General features: G+C 37.6%; 1 protein-coding gene across 1 annotated transcript in view; it reads right to left on the bottom strand.

Annotated features, from left to right (window-relative positions):
- LOC145991744 (atrial natriuretic peptide receptor 1) overlaps nucleotides 1-16,359 on the bottom strand; it is a 390,591-nt gene that overhangs the window by 114,736 nt on the left and 259,496 nt on the right. Inside the window, exon 4 of the mRNA XM_083127821.1 lies at nucleotides 1,607-1,726. Within this exon, the coding sequence (XP_082983947.1) occupies nucleotides 1,607-1,726 (120 nt within the window). The remainder of the gene's footprint in view (nucleotides 1-1,606; nucleotides 1,727-16,359) is intronic.

Here is a 16,359-nt window from a genome sequence, read left to right as displayed (position 1 = left end):
TATTCTGTGTACAATCAGATAAACAGGTTTCAGCGAAACGGGAGTAATTCCTATCGTACTAAGAAACCTCGGGATTTGTACAGTATCTAAAGCGGCCGCATAAGAAACACAGTGCAAACCGTTATGAGGTCAAGGTTACAAAATAACCAACATACAATAGGGATTCTGGAAAACAGTGGCAAGAAGAATTCACTAAACACGTGCTGACTACAAACTTCAGTGACAACTGATACGCATGTGAAAATTATTTGGGTTACACAAGATAGGTCAATATTTTTTTTTGTCAACATGCGAATTAGAAATTGTGTTACAACAAACTCTCTCGCTCACTCTCTCTCTCTATTCTCTATCTATTAAGGCAAACCGGGTCATCTCAAATGCTCTATTAATGAGGTTGTATGAAAATTGATTTTTCTATCAAAACGAATTACAGCGAGTTTGGTGCCTGTTTTGATTTGGTTTCATAAACAGAGATTCTCGTAATTCACACTGTATTTACACGTTGGAATTAGATTCCTTATTTTGTGTTTTTGTAGCTGATACTTTATTATTGAACAAGAAAGATTGTTAAGCAAGATAAAATAATTGAAAACCTGTCATAAATTGTCCATATTTTTCATTGTCCCCTGTAGTAAAAGGGTGGCATTTTCGGTAGGTAGCCAATTTCAAACTTCCGTTCACCGTTAAATTCTGACACGTGGATCAGTTTCTAGAATAATCCTCTTATATTTCTATTTTTCTCATATTTCTTAACATTTCTACCTTTCCAAGCTAATCGCAACCATGAAGATGAATGACCCAGTGACACATTTGTCAAGATAAAGGGACAGCAGGGCATAAACCGAGCCGGCCAAATGAGCATTAAATATATCTGTATTTGTATATATTTTTACTTCGTTTTTCTCCCACTCCAGGTTAACCCAAACGAGAAGAATGTTGCATACATGAAATTGAAGCAGGGACACTAATAATAAAAAACCATCGATTTTTCGGTTCAACTGCAACACTTTAAAAAAGCTTGCAACATTTCAAAAAAGTCTTCTTCTTTTGCATCCTCTGAGTCTAGAAAGAAGTTCACATAAAATGTCACGAGACATTTTAAAGGGTTATAATGCAACATGAGAATAATTGGGGAGTTATTTAATGTCATTAATATAATGTGATGAGTTGTTATAACTCAGTAACTAGCATTAATTTTAAACTGGAATTATACAAGTATCGGAATCGGTATCGGTATTGATTGGATATTTGTCAAATTCCTCTGAACATCAAGAACTTAAACTTTTCCGTAGAGTGCAAGCACCAGCTCCACTTCTCTCCCTCAATATGAGAATAACCCGTCCTTCTTGGGGAAGTGGTCAGTGTACCCTTGCGCGAAACCAGAGCTGCCAGGTTCAAATTATGGTTAAAGGTTGTTTCCTTTTCCATTTCACCTGTTCATCCTCGTCATTATCAACACAGCGTCGCGAATAACCAAAGAAGTGGAATGACGACGTAATGTATCCAAAATAAAATATAGAAATGAGATCCTACGTACGCTATTGGAGATACATCAACTTACTGATCTACCTACTACCTTGCCTTAGGCAAAGTCGTCACTACTCACCTCGAGCATACATGCTGGTGTCCTTCAAGTATTGTTGGTAATCATCATCCTCGTTGCCATCGAATTCCCGGACGAACGGAAGAAAACCTTCTTTCTTTAATCCATGTTCCAAATTCTTTCCTGAAAGAATGAAAAATATACATATGAGTCAGATAAGTAATTATTACAAATGAAACTGAAGTTATTGTACTTTTTGAGTCAAAAGAAACTTATTTCATTTGTGGCAAGTACATTTTAATCTTCGTGGAGTACTATACGTTGACACGATATATTGATCATGTTTGTGGAGCCTTAAGAGGTATTTGGTGCTTAGCAAGACTCAGTTAGCTAATTGAAATTTCTTGAGGAAAATTAATACTAACGTCTTCAGCTCACTTTTGTTCATGACTGCACACATGTTTTTCCTCGTATTGGAAATATGGATTGCAAGCAGAAAATAAATCGACTATTTAAATATTGCAGTAGGTAATACATTACGCCTAACAAAAAGAGAAATGGAAAGAATATGAAGAATTACATGTCAGTAAATATAATACTGAAAGAGGAAGGAATCAGTAGAAACGGAAGAGGAAGAAGGTATATCACACAGAATATACAGATGGGGGACAAAATAATACGAACACTTGTGAAAAAGTATGTCACATTTCACACCGGCAATATAGCAGCACCATCTGGCACTGAAGTCTGCCACCTAGTGTCAACAGCAGCGATTGGTGGTGCATTCATCTATCGTACGCTCTCAAGAGACACTGCAATGTCAGACCTGACAGAGTTCCAAAGAAGCATGATTGTTGGAGCACATTCAGCTGGAGGCATGGTGACGGAAACCGCAAACCTTGTAGGGTGTGCAAAGAGCCCAGTATCAGCCGTTATAACAGCATACACAACACAAAAAAAAATGGCGTCTTCAAAGTACAACAGTGGACGAAAAACAAAGCTTGCTGCTCGGGATAGGAGGGTGTTGAAGCGCATAGTGGCCCGAAAGCACAAGCAATCGTTATCTGAGATAACATCTGAAATGAACAGGCATCTCCAGGACCCCATTTCAACCAAAACTGTCAAAAGGGAACTCCATGCTGCAAACATTCCTGGCAGAGTGGCAATTTGCAAGCCATTGGTGAAATCACATAATGCTGTCAAGCGACGCCAATGGTGCAGAGCTCAAAGAAGTTGGTCCCCACAGCAGTGGCAACAAGTCATCTGGTCTGATGAATTAACATTCACGTTATTTCAGACCACCGGGCGTGTTTATGTGTGGAGAACGCCCCGAGATGCGTTTCATCCTGACTGCATCTTGCAGACTGTAAGCATGGAGGTGGGTCCATTATGGTATGGGATGCGATAGTGTGGGACCACTTGTTTTTCTGCATGGGAAGATCAACGCCAATCACTATCGGGTCATTCTGGGGGATCATCTCCATCCTTTTGTCCATAACTTATTTACTGGGGAGCGGCTGCATTTTCAAGACGACAACTCTCCTATCCACACTGCTGGGTCTGTCCAAACATGGTTCGAAGAACATGACAATGAAGTAGGATATCTTGAATGGCCCCCACCGTCTCCTTACTTGAAGATTATAGAACATTTGTGGGGATATTTGGAGTCCAAACTGCATGCTCGAAGTCCGCCTGCAGCCACACTTTCGGAATTGGAGACTGCTCTGGAGGAAGAATGGCTCCATATTCCCTTAAACATTGTGCATGACCTCTATGCATCCATCCCACGTCACATACAAAGTGTACTTCAGTCACAGGGTGGTCCAACCCCATATTAATAAAGATTTTCTCTAATTTCACAGGTGTTCGTATTATTTTGTCCCCCATCTGTATAATGCCAAAGAAGCCTTTGCTCAACTCCTTTCAACACAGATGACAAAATAAATAGAAACAACATGATATCTCTTTTGATATACACCTGTCAAACATGGAGACAAACAAGTAAAAAGCAAAATGGAAGTGAACTAATATATGATCAATTATTTCTGGAATTTGGTGGCCAGAAGTAACCGATAACGAAACATGTTGAAATTGACAAAACAGAAAAGAATAGAAATATATAGTAAGAACAGAAATATAGATGTGACGTACTCTGTGACGAAACAGGCATGTCATCTTAAAAGAAACATTGAAATGGAATTCTCAAAGAATAAGAGGGTGACCCAGGCAATCTGTGAGAGTAGGGTGTGCGGAGGCAGGAAAGTGATGGGGATAAGTGTCTTCGGAGGGGGACTTCCTGGACGCCGTAAATCTCTACATAGAGCAGAAATGGATGAACACATAGAACCTGTTTCCACACTTACTTGGGATAGAAAATAACCGGTTACACACATGTTTAATCATGTATTGCAATTATCATATAAATGCGTTCTTTCTACAATGTAAAATTTACATTGAATACAAGACGTTAAATATAGTTTTATTTGCCTTAAGAGGGTAAGTGTTAATGAATGATCATCATTCAACTGAACTAGCTATATGCAATGGATTATGGCAAACACAGATATACATTATAACTTACCGAAACTAACTTACACAAAGATCTAATTTGTGGAAATTGTGGATATCAGAGCTTGGTATGGTAGTTCAATGGGTTGATCATTGATAGAGAATGCCAAAGACTCAGGTTAGATCTTTGGTTTAGCACACAGTTTTCATATAACACTTCGGTAGAAATACATAAATATTCCAACTACAACATAAAGAGATGCCTGAATAACAATTAGATGAAATACTCTAGCTACACAATTCCTGTACAGTTCGCTACTCTGGAAAAGTGATTGAGTTTTCGTGTTCGGAATCAGGTTCAAATAAGTTTCACTAATCTGCAAACTTCTACAAAAGAATACCCGAAAGAGCTGAAAACATATCAAACTGTGAAACAACAGAAGCTTTTTCCACAATGATGTAAATGAAAACTAGACACTATTGGCTGTTTGCTAACAGTATAATCTACGTAATTATACGAAACTGTATGAAAACTAATATTGTAAACTTAAGTGACTTTGTAACTACAGGGTGACTTTTTTGACAAAGGGTACGTTTTCCGGAATCCGATCCCAAAATGTTTCCGTATGTGAACTACAACAGTGTACATACCAGAAGTAGCTCAGCATAGAAAAATACCCTATCTGTGACCTTTCTGTAGTTTTACTCTTATTTATACAATACAAGCTGCACTGTCATAAAGTCACTCCAATTCATTGAGTGACATTGTCGCAACTATTTGTTTCGTTATTTCAATTTCTCATTAAATTCTTTGCAAAATATTAATCAAGGGTTTCCGGCTTCGATACCCGGTGGAGGCTCATTACGCGGTGGTCCAGATACAGTCCCTAATAATCTATATGTTCATAAAGTGGACTTAGAACAATAATTCAAGTCATTCAGTTCTTTGCAAAATACTTACCAGCATTCAAAAGTTGATATTTGAAATTTCTGTTGTTGCTGCAAGTAGTGTAATTGGTGATAATACTGGTGCGATAAATGAGGAGGTGTTTTGACTGAATAGAAATACTTAAAACTAAGGCAAAATGTCTACAAAATTTCATTGCTACTGTGTAAAACCTACGATTTTTTAAAAAAAAAAAGCTTCCGAGAAAAGAGGACCCCCTCAAATTGATGTGACAAAACCTGAATTTGCTAAAATTGCTGTTTATAAATATGTTAAAAATATGGCTTTTCTCGATATTGTTTTTGGCCTAAGCTATGAGCGACAACAACAGAGATATCTATGTGCAAATGTCTGAACTCGGTGAACAGACTCGGGTTAATACCCAAGTCAACAAGTCAACTTTTTTCAATACCACATCATTTTAAACTCTCTCTGCCAGCAATAGGGATTGGTAGTAAGAGTTAGACAAAGTACTTTGGAGCCGAATATGCCTTTCTTAAGACGTCGTATATTGCTAAAATATCTTTAATTTACATATTTCTCATACCGCCGTATCTTGTTCTATTAGACCTCTTCAAGAAAATTGCCAATTAGTGAAAACTAATTGAGCAACAACAGGTGCTAATAAGGCAAGCATACAGTGATATGGGGATATGTGAATTGTCGGTTTCTTCGGTTCAGATAAATGGATCGAATTGAAACTGGGATATTTTGCATTTTCTTTTTTAATATGATAGCTAAAATAACAGAGATTTTGATTGGCTAATATTGGTTTAAGTAAACAAGATTTCTATTGGCAGATATTTGCCCCAGCCTGTTATACAAAAAATCAATACCACATTAGGTCACCGCCTTTCTACACACATCGTGATGTGCATGTCTCCACACGCAATTGGGGTAGGTCATTGATTCTCGAGGTCGCTGCTTGCGTGGATCAATATTTATTCTACCTTTGCGCATGTGGCTTTAGTCAGACAATTCGTCATAATTTTGTAAGTACAGAATTTTGATTTCAATCCCGAGAAATCTGATATATAAAACCAACTTCAAAAATTAAATATATTAACATATTAAATATATACAATAAATATAAAAATACATTGCTAAACCCAATTAATATTTTATCAAATACCAGTCAGTTTAAAAACTTTGGAAGAGCGCCTGAGTTCAAGGCACGTGTAACAAATGTTGATATCACTTGTATAGTGGATACTGCAGCTGAAATATCTGTTCTGAGTCTAGAGATTTGGAAGAAAATAAAGCAAAATTTGGCAGGGGCCATGTTACAAGCTACTCCAGAGGTGCGACTTATTGATTTCGCTGGAAAAAGTCGAACTCGAGTTGTGGGAAAGCGCAGAATCGTGCTGGAAATTGCTGAGAGCACCATACCTTTAGAAAGTTTTGTTGTAAAGGATTTGCCTTCAGACTTATTATTGGGTTATTCGTTCCTGCAGAAATATGAAGCAGAGATCAATCTCAAGCATAAAAAGTTGTATCTAATGGTGGATGGAGAGCCAATTGAGCAAAAGCTAGATGATGATGATTCCGTTGATAAGCAAATGAGCGTCTGGAGAATTGAGGCTAACTACGATAAATGGGCTACAACGCTAGAGGATATAAGGGAGAAGATTGACTCCAGTGAATTATTGGATAAGGAACAAAGAGCCGAATTGTTCGAGATATTTATTGCACATAGTAAGATATTTTCAGAGAAGCCTGGCACTGCCAAGAACTTAGTCTGTGATATTCATTTGTCCAGTACCGTTCCAGTGAGTGAAAAACCGTACCCGATTCCAGTGGCAAAAAGGGCAAAACTAGAGGCTGAGCTGCAAAAATGGAAAGATTGGGAAATAATTGTGCCTTGTAACTCTCCGTACTTGAACCCGCTCATTGTTGTGGACAAACCGAATGGTTCTGTACGTCCGTGTGTAGATTTTCGGTTGTTGAACAAGTTTGTTATTGTTCCTACAAGTTCTGTTGAACCAATAGACGAAGCACTCCAGAAATTTAAAGGTGCCAAGTACTTCACTAGTTTTGATTTGGTATCCGGGTATCTGCAGATTCCTGTAAAGCAAGAATGCCAGTCATACACTGCATTTTCTTATAAAGGAAGACAGTGGATGTTTACAAAAATGCCTTTCGGAATAGCTAACGCAGTTTCAGTTTTTGTTTCGGCTATGCATTCTATATTTTGGCCCGAAACTGATTCATTTCTGACCCAGTATATCGACGATTTATTACTGTTCGATTGTAAATTGCAGAAACATTTCCGGCACATTAATTATGTTTTGACAAGACTAGAAGAAGTTGGAATGACGGTGAAGTTGAAGAAATGTGACTTAGTTAAGTCGGAAATATTATATTTAGGCCATATTGTTTCTGGGGATTCCATCCGAACTGATCCTAAGAAGAACAACGCCATTTTAAATTTTCCTAGACCTAGAAATAGAAAAGACGTCAGGAAATTTTTGGGACTTGCCGGTTGGAGGAGAAAGTACATTGAAAATTTTGCAGTGAAAGTGCAACCACTTACTTATCTTTTGTCCAAAAATGTGAAGTTTCAATGAACAGAAGTAGAAAATGAAGCTTTCGAATTGACGAAACTTGATTTGGTTAGTGCACCTGCGCTATCGCAACCAGATTTTACTAAAGAATTTTGTCTACAGTCAGATGCATGTGGAAAAGGGCTTGGTTGCGTTTTGTTCCAGACAGATGGAAATGATATTTTCGTTATCCAATATGCTAGCCGAAAGTTACGTAACAATGAACTTCATTTTTCTGTTCATGAACTTGAGTGCCTTGCTATATTATTTGGAATAGAACGCTTTGCAGTCTATCTTAAGGGAAGAAAATTTAAAATTTATACTGATCGTAAAGGACTACAGTGGCTGCAAAATAGTAAAAATTGGAATAGTCGATTGACCCGTTGGTCTTTGAAAATCCAATCATATCAGTTCGAAATAGTGTATGTTAGTGGAAAGGAAAACATTATTCCTGATACGTTATCTAGATATCCTGTGAAAGCAGATACTGAGAGCAAGCCGGAGTCTGATTGTCTGCATTACCACATAAATTTTCTCTGGGAAGAAGATGAAGATGAAGAAGTGAGTGATTGGAAAAAAGCCCAGGCTAAAGATTATTTTTGCAGTGAAATGATTGCTAAACTTCAGCAGCCTACTGAAAACGAAGATGCAGGCATGACCAGGTTACGGAAGTCCTTTAAACTTCATCATGGATTGCTGTTTAGAAGTTACAGTGGGGAGGCTCCACAGTACAAGTTGTGTGTTCCGAATTCCAGACGTCCCGAGCTGCTGAAAAAAAATCATGATGACGGCGGTCATTTTGGTGTAGGAAAGTGTTATAGGCAATTGCAATCCCGATATTATTGGAAAAAATGAAACCTGATATTTCTAACTATATCCGTGATTGCCTGATTTGTGCAAAAGTGAAGCCTGACAAGTTAGGTATCATGAAGGAAAAGCTGCACATTAGTGGAAAGGAACCTCATGACATGCTTTCCATTGACCTTATTGGAAAGTTACCGCCTTCTTCAGGGTACTATTATGTTCTCAGCCTTATAGATGTTATCTCCAGGTTCGTCACAGTTTATCCTGTGCGGAAGGCTAATACCGTTGAGATAATTCGCTTAATGAAGGAGAGATATTGCGCCCATTATCCAGCTGTTAAACTAATTTTGTCGCATAGAGGATCCCAGTTCACTTCCCGGTCATGGCAGAGTTTCATCGAATCCATGGGAATGAAACATGTGTGTACGACGCCCTACCACCCTCAAGGAAACTTAGTAGAGAGAGCAAACCAAGAGATAACTCGTTTACTCAGGGTTTATTGCCAGCACGATCACCAGATTTGCTCCAAGCATCTTCACGAAGTTGCCTGGTTAATTAACAATTCTCTTTCTGAAGTTACAGGATATTCACCCATTGAATTGTTTTTCCGCCATTCAGTTCCACCACAAGTGCTAAGAGATTTTCCATGGCCTGTGTCAGAAGACGGTGAGAAAGACTGGCAGAGTAAGGTTGTTCAAGTGCAGTTAAGGGAACGATATGCTGTGCAGAGGCGGAAACTGAAGCAGAAGTGCCATGCTTTGCAGTTGAAGGAGGATGACCTGGTGCTGCTAAGAAGTCATCGTCCAAGTTCAGCTGTTAACCGAACCATTTCCAAGTTGTTTTATTTGTGGACAGGACCGTTCATAGCTACCCAAGTGAAATTCAACACGGCAGTGTTATTGGACACAAAAAACTCGTAAGGAAGTGTGTAAGGTACATTTCGACAATCTGAAGATTTTTAATTGTTCTCCAGACATGAGGAAAATACTTTTAGAAGGTTGAATCCAAAATCTCCTAGACTGTGAGTGCTTCCACGAGTCGTCGTCGATTTTGTTTCTTAATGGAGGGGGCGATTGACATGTCCTTCCTGGACGTATGAACAGACTGCTGAAGTATACCATCCCGCCCAGGCGCGGAGCGTCTATGTAAGCCGTGTAAGCTGGGCTTACACTTCATTAGTTCTAGTAAAATGTATGTAATTATCTGGGAAAAAATTCGTAAACAATTTCAAAGTTCAAATCAGGTCGACACCAGTAAGTAGTTGTATTGACTGTACTATAAACCCGAGAAAGTATGAACTCTCCTCAAGCAGGTTTGGCTATACTTAAAACTAGCTCAACATGGCCATATGAGTTTTTTGCTCTAGTGTGAAACCCCGTATAATCCAAGATTTTTGTAAAAAAGCCCTCATGGATTCCATGAGAAAGTATGACCCCCTCAGATTGATGAGGCTATACTTATAAAAGGCACTTCTGAGAGATTGTTGTCCATAATTTTGTTAAAAATATGCCCCTCTTGTGGCCATACTTAAAACTAGGCCACCCATACATACATACACACATATTTATTTCTGGTTTAAGTTCAATTGGATACCAGCTTCAATTTGTTTATCTAATATTAAAACAATGTAATTCTTCTAGAATTGCTCTGTGACCCGCTCATTTCTTACATCATAAACATATGATTTTTCACCTATGAGAATGACACTACATATGGTGTCTAATACATATCAGTATTGCCAATTGTAGAAAACAGTAAACAAAATTTGCCTGTTTTAGAGATATTCCAAAAAAATAAGCAACAACAACAGGGGCCATCTATGTGCAAATGTCTGAACTCGGTGAACACTTGGGAACAAGTCAATTATTTTAATATGTCAATATTTTTAACTCTTTTTGCCAACAACAGAGCCATCTATGTGCAAATGCCTGAACTCGGTGAACACTTGGGAACAAGTCAATTTTTTTCATTATGTCAATATTTTTAACTTCTTTGGCCAGTAATAGGGAAATGGTATCAAGCATTAAACAAAGTACTTTGGAGCTGAATATTCCTTTCTTAAGACGTCGTATATTACTAAAATATCTTTAATTCACATATTTCTCATACCGCTGTATCTTGTTCTATTAGGTTTTTTCAATAAAATTGCCTCTTCAAGAAAATTGCTCAACAGCAAAAGAGGTACCAATAGGACAAGCATACAATGATATGGGGATATGTGAATTGTTGGTTTCTTCAATCCAGATAAATGGATTGAATTGAAACTGGGATATTTTGCATTTGTTACATTCAGTTTCTTTGTTGTAATCTGTTCATATATAAAATCAAGCACCGAGAGAGTATAAGATCAATACTTGAACAATATGTGCGCATGACGGCCCCAAAGCGGTAGGATCGATACTTTCCGCACGGTGCATAGTTCTATTGCACGGTGCACAGTCCTATTTGCCTGCATTGAGTCTTATTAGAGCTCCGGCAGTTTTATTCTGATCGATTAGTTCCAGACAATTCCGCTTCCCCGGCGGTGAGGCATGGCGCTGCGGTATGGATTGCATGTACGCTCAGCAGAAAAACGGGATACACTCAGAAGAAAGTACTTCGGCAAAAAATGTTAGAGAATAGCTCATGTTTCTGAATGCACCCCCAACACACCCCCATACCCACCTACCCACATCCATACATATTTACTTCCCGGTCCACTTCTATTGCATTAATTGATTAAATGGTTATGACATAATGTGATGATGTGGTGTTTTCTGATTGGTTTAAATAAGCAGTGTTTCTATTGGCTCTGTAAATCTATAAAAGCCAGGGCACAGTGCAGATTCTTCACCATTGCTGGATCGGCAGTGGAACCCACAAGTGGGGGGCAGAACCTGAACAGGCTCCACCAAAGTATAGGAGACTTGAAGCATATAATTTGGCGGAATAACCCAAGTAAGGTCATATATACATACACATACAAAGCACAGTGCTGAACCCAACTGATCCAGCATAGAGTTTTGATTTGAACCCCAAGAAATTGTATATAAATACCAAAGCCAAAAATATTAAGTGTATACACACATATATACATACACACACAAAGTACAGTGCTGAAGCCAAACTGATATTTTTATCCAGCATAGAATTTTGATTTGAAACCCAGGAAATTGTATATAATAAACAACAGCAAAAATGCCGAATCAAAAATATTGTAATCAGTGCAATAAAAATATATCCAGCCCCAATTGGGCCAAGCACCAAAAGATTTGTAACCCAGACAAATACAGAACTCCCACAAAAATTTGCCCCAAATGCAATAGAAAATATAACATGGAATATTTCACATATAAACATAAAAATACTTGCTCTGCACAGTCATCAATATTGCCCCCTCAACCATCCACATCTGGTCTGAAAAGAAGGCACGAAGCACCTCTTAATGCCAGAGCAGCAAAGCAGCCACGCTATGAACCCATCCGTAGCAGTTTTAACGGCCAATTAAGGGATCACCGGTTTGTATCAGAGCCAAGATGTGGCATTGAGAATTTCTTGAACAGTATAAATCCTAAAGTGCAGGCAATTCTAAATGCACAAAATGGCTCTTATAAGCTGTCCCTCAAATTGTTTGTACAATATAAGAAACCAAATGGCACAAAATTTACACATCCCCACATAACAGAAACTGTACCGGTATATTCAAATGCAAATTTAGACACAATAATAAGCAGATTGATGGATCAATTGAATATTAAACACTCTGAATTTGCGGCAAAAGAGTCCGGATGGAGCCTATGCGGTTCATCACACAAGTTATATGTTAATATTTCTGAATTCAGCCCATTACAAGGTTCCACTTATGTGCCATTACCTGCTAATATTAAAAACAGAAGAGCCGTGGTTAATATAGAAAATACCGACCAGAAATGTTTTCTGTGGTGTATATTAGCTGCTTTGTTTCTAGTTTCAAGGCATCCTGAGAGAATAAGTTATTACAAACAGCATGAACATATTTTTGACGATGCAATGGAGGGTTTGGAATATCCAATGTCAGTTCAGAATATTGATAAATTTGAAAAAAAGGCCAGGCACATCAATGGCAAACAATTATCTATTAATGTTTTTATTTGTTCTACTGGACGTGGCAATTCTTTGATAGAACCTCTCAGAATCAGTACACTTGATGATGAATCTGCAATTCCGATTGATCTGCTCTTAATTGAAGGGGATGATACACACCATTATACTCTGATACATAATCTTCAAGCTTTAGTGAGAACACAACTAGACAAAACTCATACAATATTCAAGTTGTGCAGAAGATGTTTAACTGTATTTTATGGTCAAAAAATGGTGAAGGGGGTTCGGGAAGAGAATGCAGAAATTGCTAAAAACAAGTTAATTGAGCATCTGAAATACTGTGGCAACCATAAACCTGTTCATATGGTGATGCCCAATCCAAGTGAAAAAGCAAAATTCAAAAAGTATGAAGCCTTGTTGGAACACCCTGTATATATTGTCTGTGATTTTGAATCGAACGTCAAACCTTTTGAATTCTGCAATCCAGATCCCGAAGAATCTTCAATTACACCATACCAGCTACATGAACCTTCCAGCTTTTGTTATGTGGTTGTACAGGATGGTGTTGTTACTAAAAAAGATTCATACATGGGACCAAATGCCATCAAAATATTTGCACATAGAATAGAAAATGTGTGCCGTGACATAGCATCTAACATCTTATTAAAATCAAAGCCTATGTTGCCTTTAACAGAGAAACAGATTGAAGATTTCAACAAAGCAGAAAAATGCCCGGTATGTGATTCTGAATTTTCAGATACAAATATCAAGGTACATCACCATTCTCATACAGATGGTAAATTCTTAATGGCCCTGTGTAATAGCTGTAATATTAAGATCAAGAGACCAAAATTTGTCCCTATATTTTGCCATGGAGCATCCAATTATGATTTCCATCATCTGATCAGATACGAGGGGTTTGAGAAGCAGAATTTAAACATTTTAGCTGAAAATGATGAGAAATATATATCTATTAGCAAGATAATTAAAGTTGATGGTGTTCCTATTCACATAAGATTTCTTGATTCTTACAGATTTTTATCTGCTAGCCTGGCTACACTGGCAAATCAATTACCTGTTGATCAATTCAAAATCACACGTGCATTGTTTCCAAATCAGGACCTGAAATTAATTAGGCGGAAGGGTGTATATCCATATGACTATGTTACAGATTTTTCTAAATTTGATGAGTGTTCTCTGCCACCACAAGAAGAGTTTTACAGCAAAATCAGAGGATCTGGAATCACTGATGAAGATTATCACCATGCTCAGTTGATGTGGAACAATTTAAAATGCAAGACATTTGGTGATTATCACATGGCATATTTGAAACTTGATGTCACCCTCTTAGCTGATATATTGCAGGCATTCAGAAAATCTTCCATGCAAAATTATGGACTGGACCCAGTATATTTTTACAGTGCCCCAGGTCTAGCATGGGCCGCAACGTTTTTGAATACTAAAATGCAATTGGATCTAATCCAAGATCAAGATATGTATCTGTTTATGGAGAAAGGTATAAGAGGAGGGATGGTGCAATGTTCCCAGAGATATGCCAGAGCAAATAACAAGCATATTATGCTGCCTGATTATGATCCAGCACGGCCATCAAATTATATACTGTATGTAGATGCCAACAGCCTCTATGGTCATGCCATGATGCAAAAACTGCCATATGCAGGGCTTGAATGGGTTGAAGATTTCAATATTGAAGATCTTCAGGATTTTGATGACAGTGAACATGGCCTCTTCTTAGAGGTTGATCTGATAATTCCTGATCATTTGCACAGAAAATTTTCTGATCTGCCCCCAATTCCCGAGGTTCAGTGCTCACCTGGCTCTAAACAGAAGAAGCTCATGATGACTCTGGAGCCGAAACAGGGATATGTCACATATTACAAAAACCTCCAGTTCCTGATGAAACATGGTGTTCAAGTAACCAAAGTTAGAAAAGTCTTAAGGTTCAGGCACTCAGAATGGTTGAAACCATACATTGATACAAACACGGAGCTTCGAACATCTGCAAAGAGCCAATTTGATAAGGGCTTGTTTAAATTGATGGTGAATTCAGTATATGGCAAAACTATTGAAAATGTCAGAAAACATACCGATGTTAAAATAATTACTGACCCCAGCCTGAGCAAAAAATTGGTTGCAAAGCCTAATTTCAATTACAGAAGAATTTATGATGAGCACATGGCACTTTTCAACATGATGAAAACAAAGATTAAGTTTGATAAACCTATTTATGTAGGGGCTGTGATATTGGAATCGTCCAAATTACATATGTTAACATTATATTATGATGTGCTGAAACCTTTTTATGGTGATCGTGTAAAATTATTGTACATGGACACGGATAGTTTTATTCTTGATATTCAAACAGAAGATGTTTATCAAGATATGTCACAGCCTGAATTGTTTCAATACTTTGATACCAGTGAACATACAAAGATTCAACACCACCACAACAAAAAGGTGCCTGGCAAGTTAAAAGATGAGACACTTGGTGATGTTATTGTGGCATTTGCTGGGTTAAGTGCCAAGATGTACAGTTTTGAAACATGTAGTGGCGCTGTTGCCAAAAAGGCCAAGGGCATTGGCAGAGTTACTGTTGACAAAGATCTCCAATTTGAAGATTATAAAAATTGCATCAAATCCCAGAATTCAATCAGAACATCAGAAAATAGAATTCAGAGTGAGGATCACTTGCTGACTTCAAATATTGTAACAAAAGTGGCTCTGGACCCACATGATGATAAGAGATGCATTTTATCATGCGGCATGCATACTTTACCTTGGGGGCATTGTGATTTGAAAAGTGGCAAACAATGCCCAATTACAGAGCATGATTTGAAATAAATAAACATGCCTATGAACTTATTTGGGTTCAAAAAACAGGCTATTATGGACCTGCCGACACCACAACCCTCTTCTGATATGCTGTCTAAACTGAGTGGCTTGTTAATTATTCATCTGAACAGCATACTTACAGATAATGATGATGAAACAGGCAAAACATTGTACATATTTAACAATAATTTAAATCATTACCAATTACCTGTAGGTGGGCAATTGCAATTTATTACAACCCCTGAGGGTGATGTCAAGATTTCAGTAGGGAGAAATATTTATAGAATTAAGCACTCAAACATGATTTCTGGCACTGTATATACTGTTTCTGCTGGTGACTGCTTATATATTGAGGTCCCGGGATCATATGACAAGCTTATACCTTTTTTTTATAGAATTAAGAATCAGATACTCTATAATAAATAACCACTAAAACAAAATGCCTAATGATATATTTGGCCATACAAGACATGAAGATCACAGTGATGAGATTCTGATGCTTGATGTCAGAGTCAAGAAATTAAGAAGTGATTTACAAGCTTTACAGACCACACTCAATGCCAGTCTTCAATTAGAAATTACAAATTTACAATCACAATGCATGGACCCTCTTCTTAAAATTGATTCTGAACTCAAATTGTTGCTTCAGAAATATACTGATCTGGCAACATTAGATAATTTTCAAAGTTTAGAAGAAGCTGTTGCAGCTCTTCAAGCCAAATTTAAGACCCAGGCCACCAACTCTGAGCAATTGAAACAGCAATTGGAAGAGCAAATAAATAATGTCCAGACACAGCTCCAAACAATTGTCAAAAGCATAAAATCACAAGAAGATTTTGATCTAGTCATTTCCACTCTGAAAGAACAGATTCAGTCACTCCAGATACCTAATCTGGACCCCCTGAACAATGCCATAGCCGAGGTTAAAGAAAAAATTAAGACACTTGAAAATTTTATGAACAATTTACCATCTTCTGATGCTTTGAATGCAATAACTCGGAGTGTAGCAAATATTAAGCTGCAACTTGAAACATATGAAGATTTTGGAAAAATTCAAAGTACCATAACCCATCTTGAAGGTACAATAGCAGCAGTGCAAA

Source organism: Lepisma saccharinum, chromosome 1 (genome assembly GCF_977018435.1).
Source record: "Lepisma saccharinum chromosome 1, izLepSacc3.1, whole genome shotgun sequence".
Lineage (NCBI taxonomy): Eukaryota > Metazoa > Arthropoda > Insecta > Zygentoma > Lepismatidae > Lepisma > Lepisma saccharinum.
The sequence above is the reverse complement of the archived record's forward strand: the minus strand, read 5'-3'. Positions and strand labels throughout refer to the sequence as shown.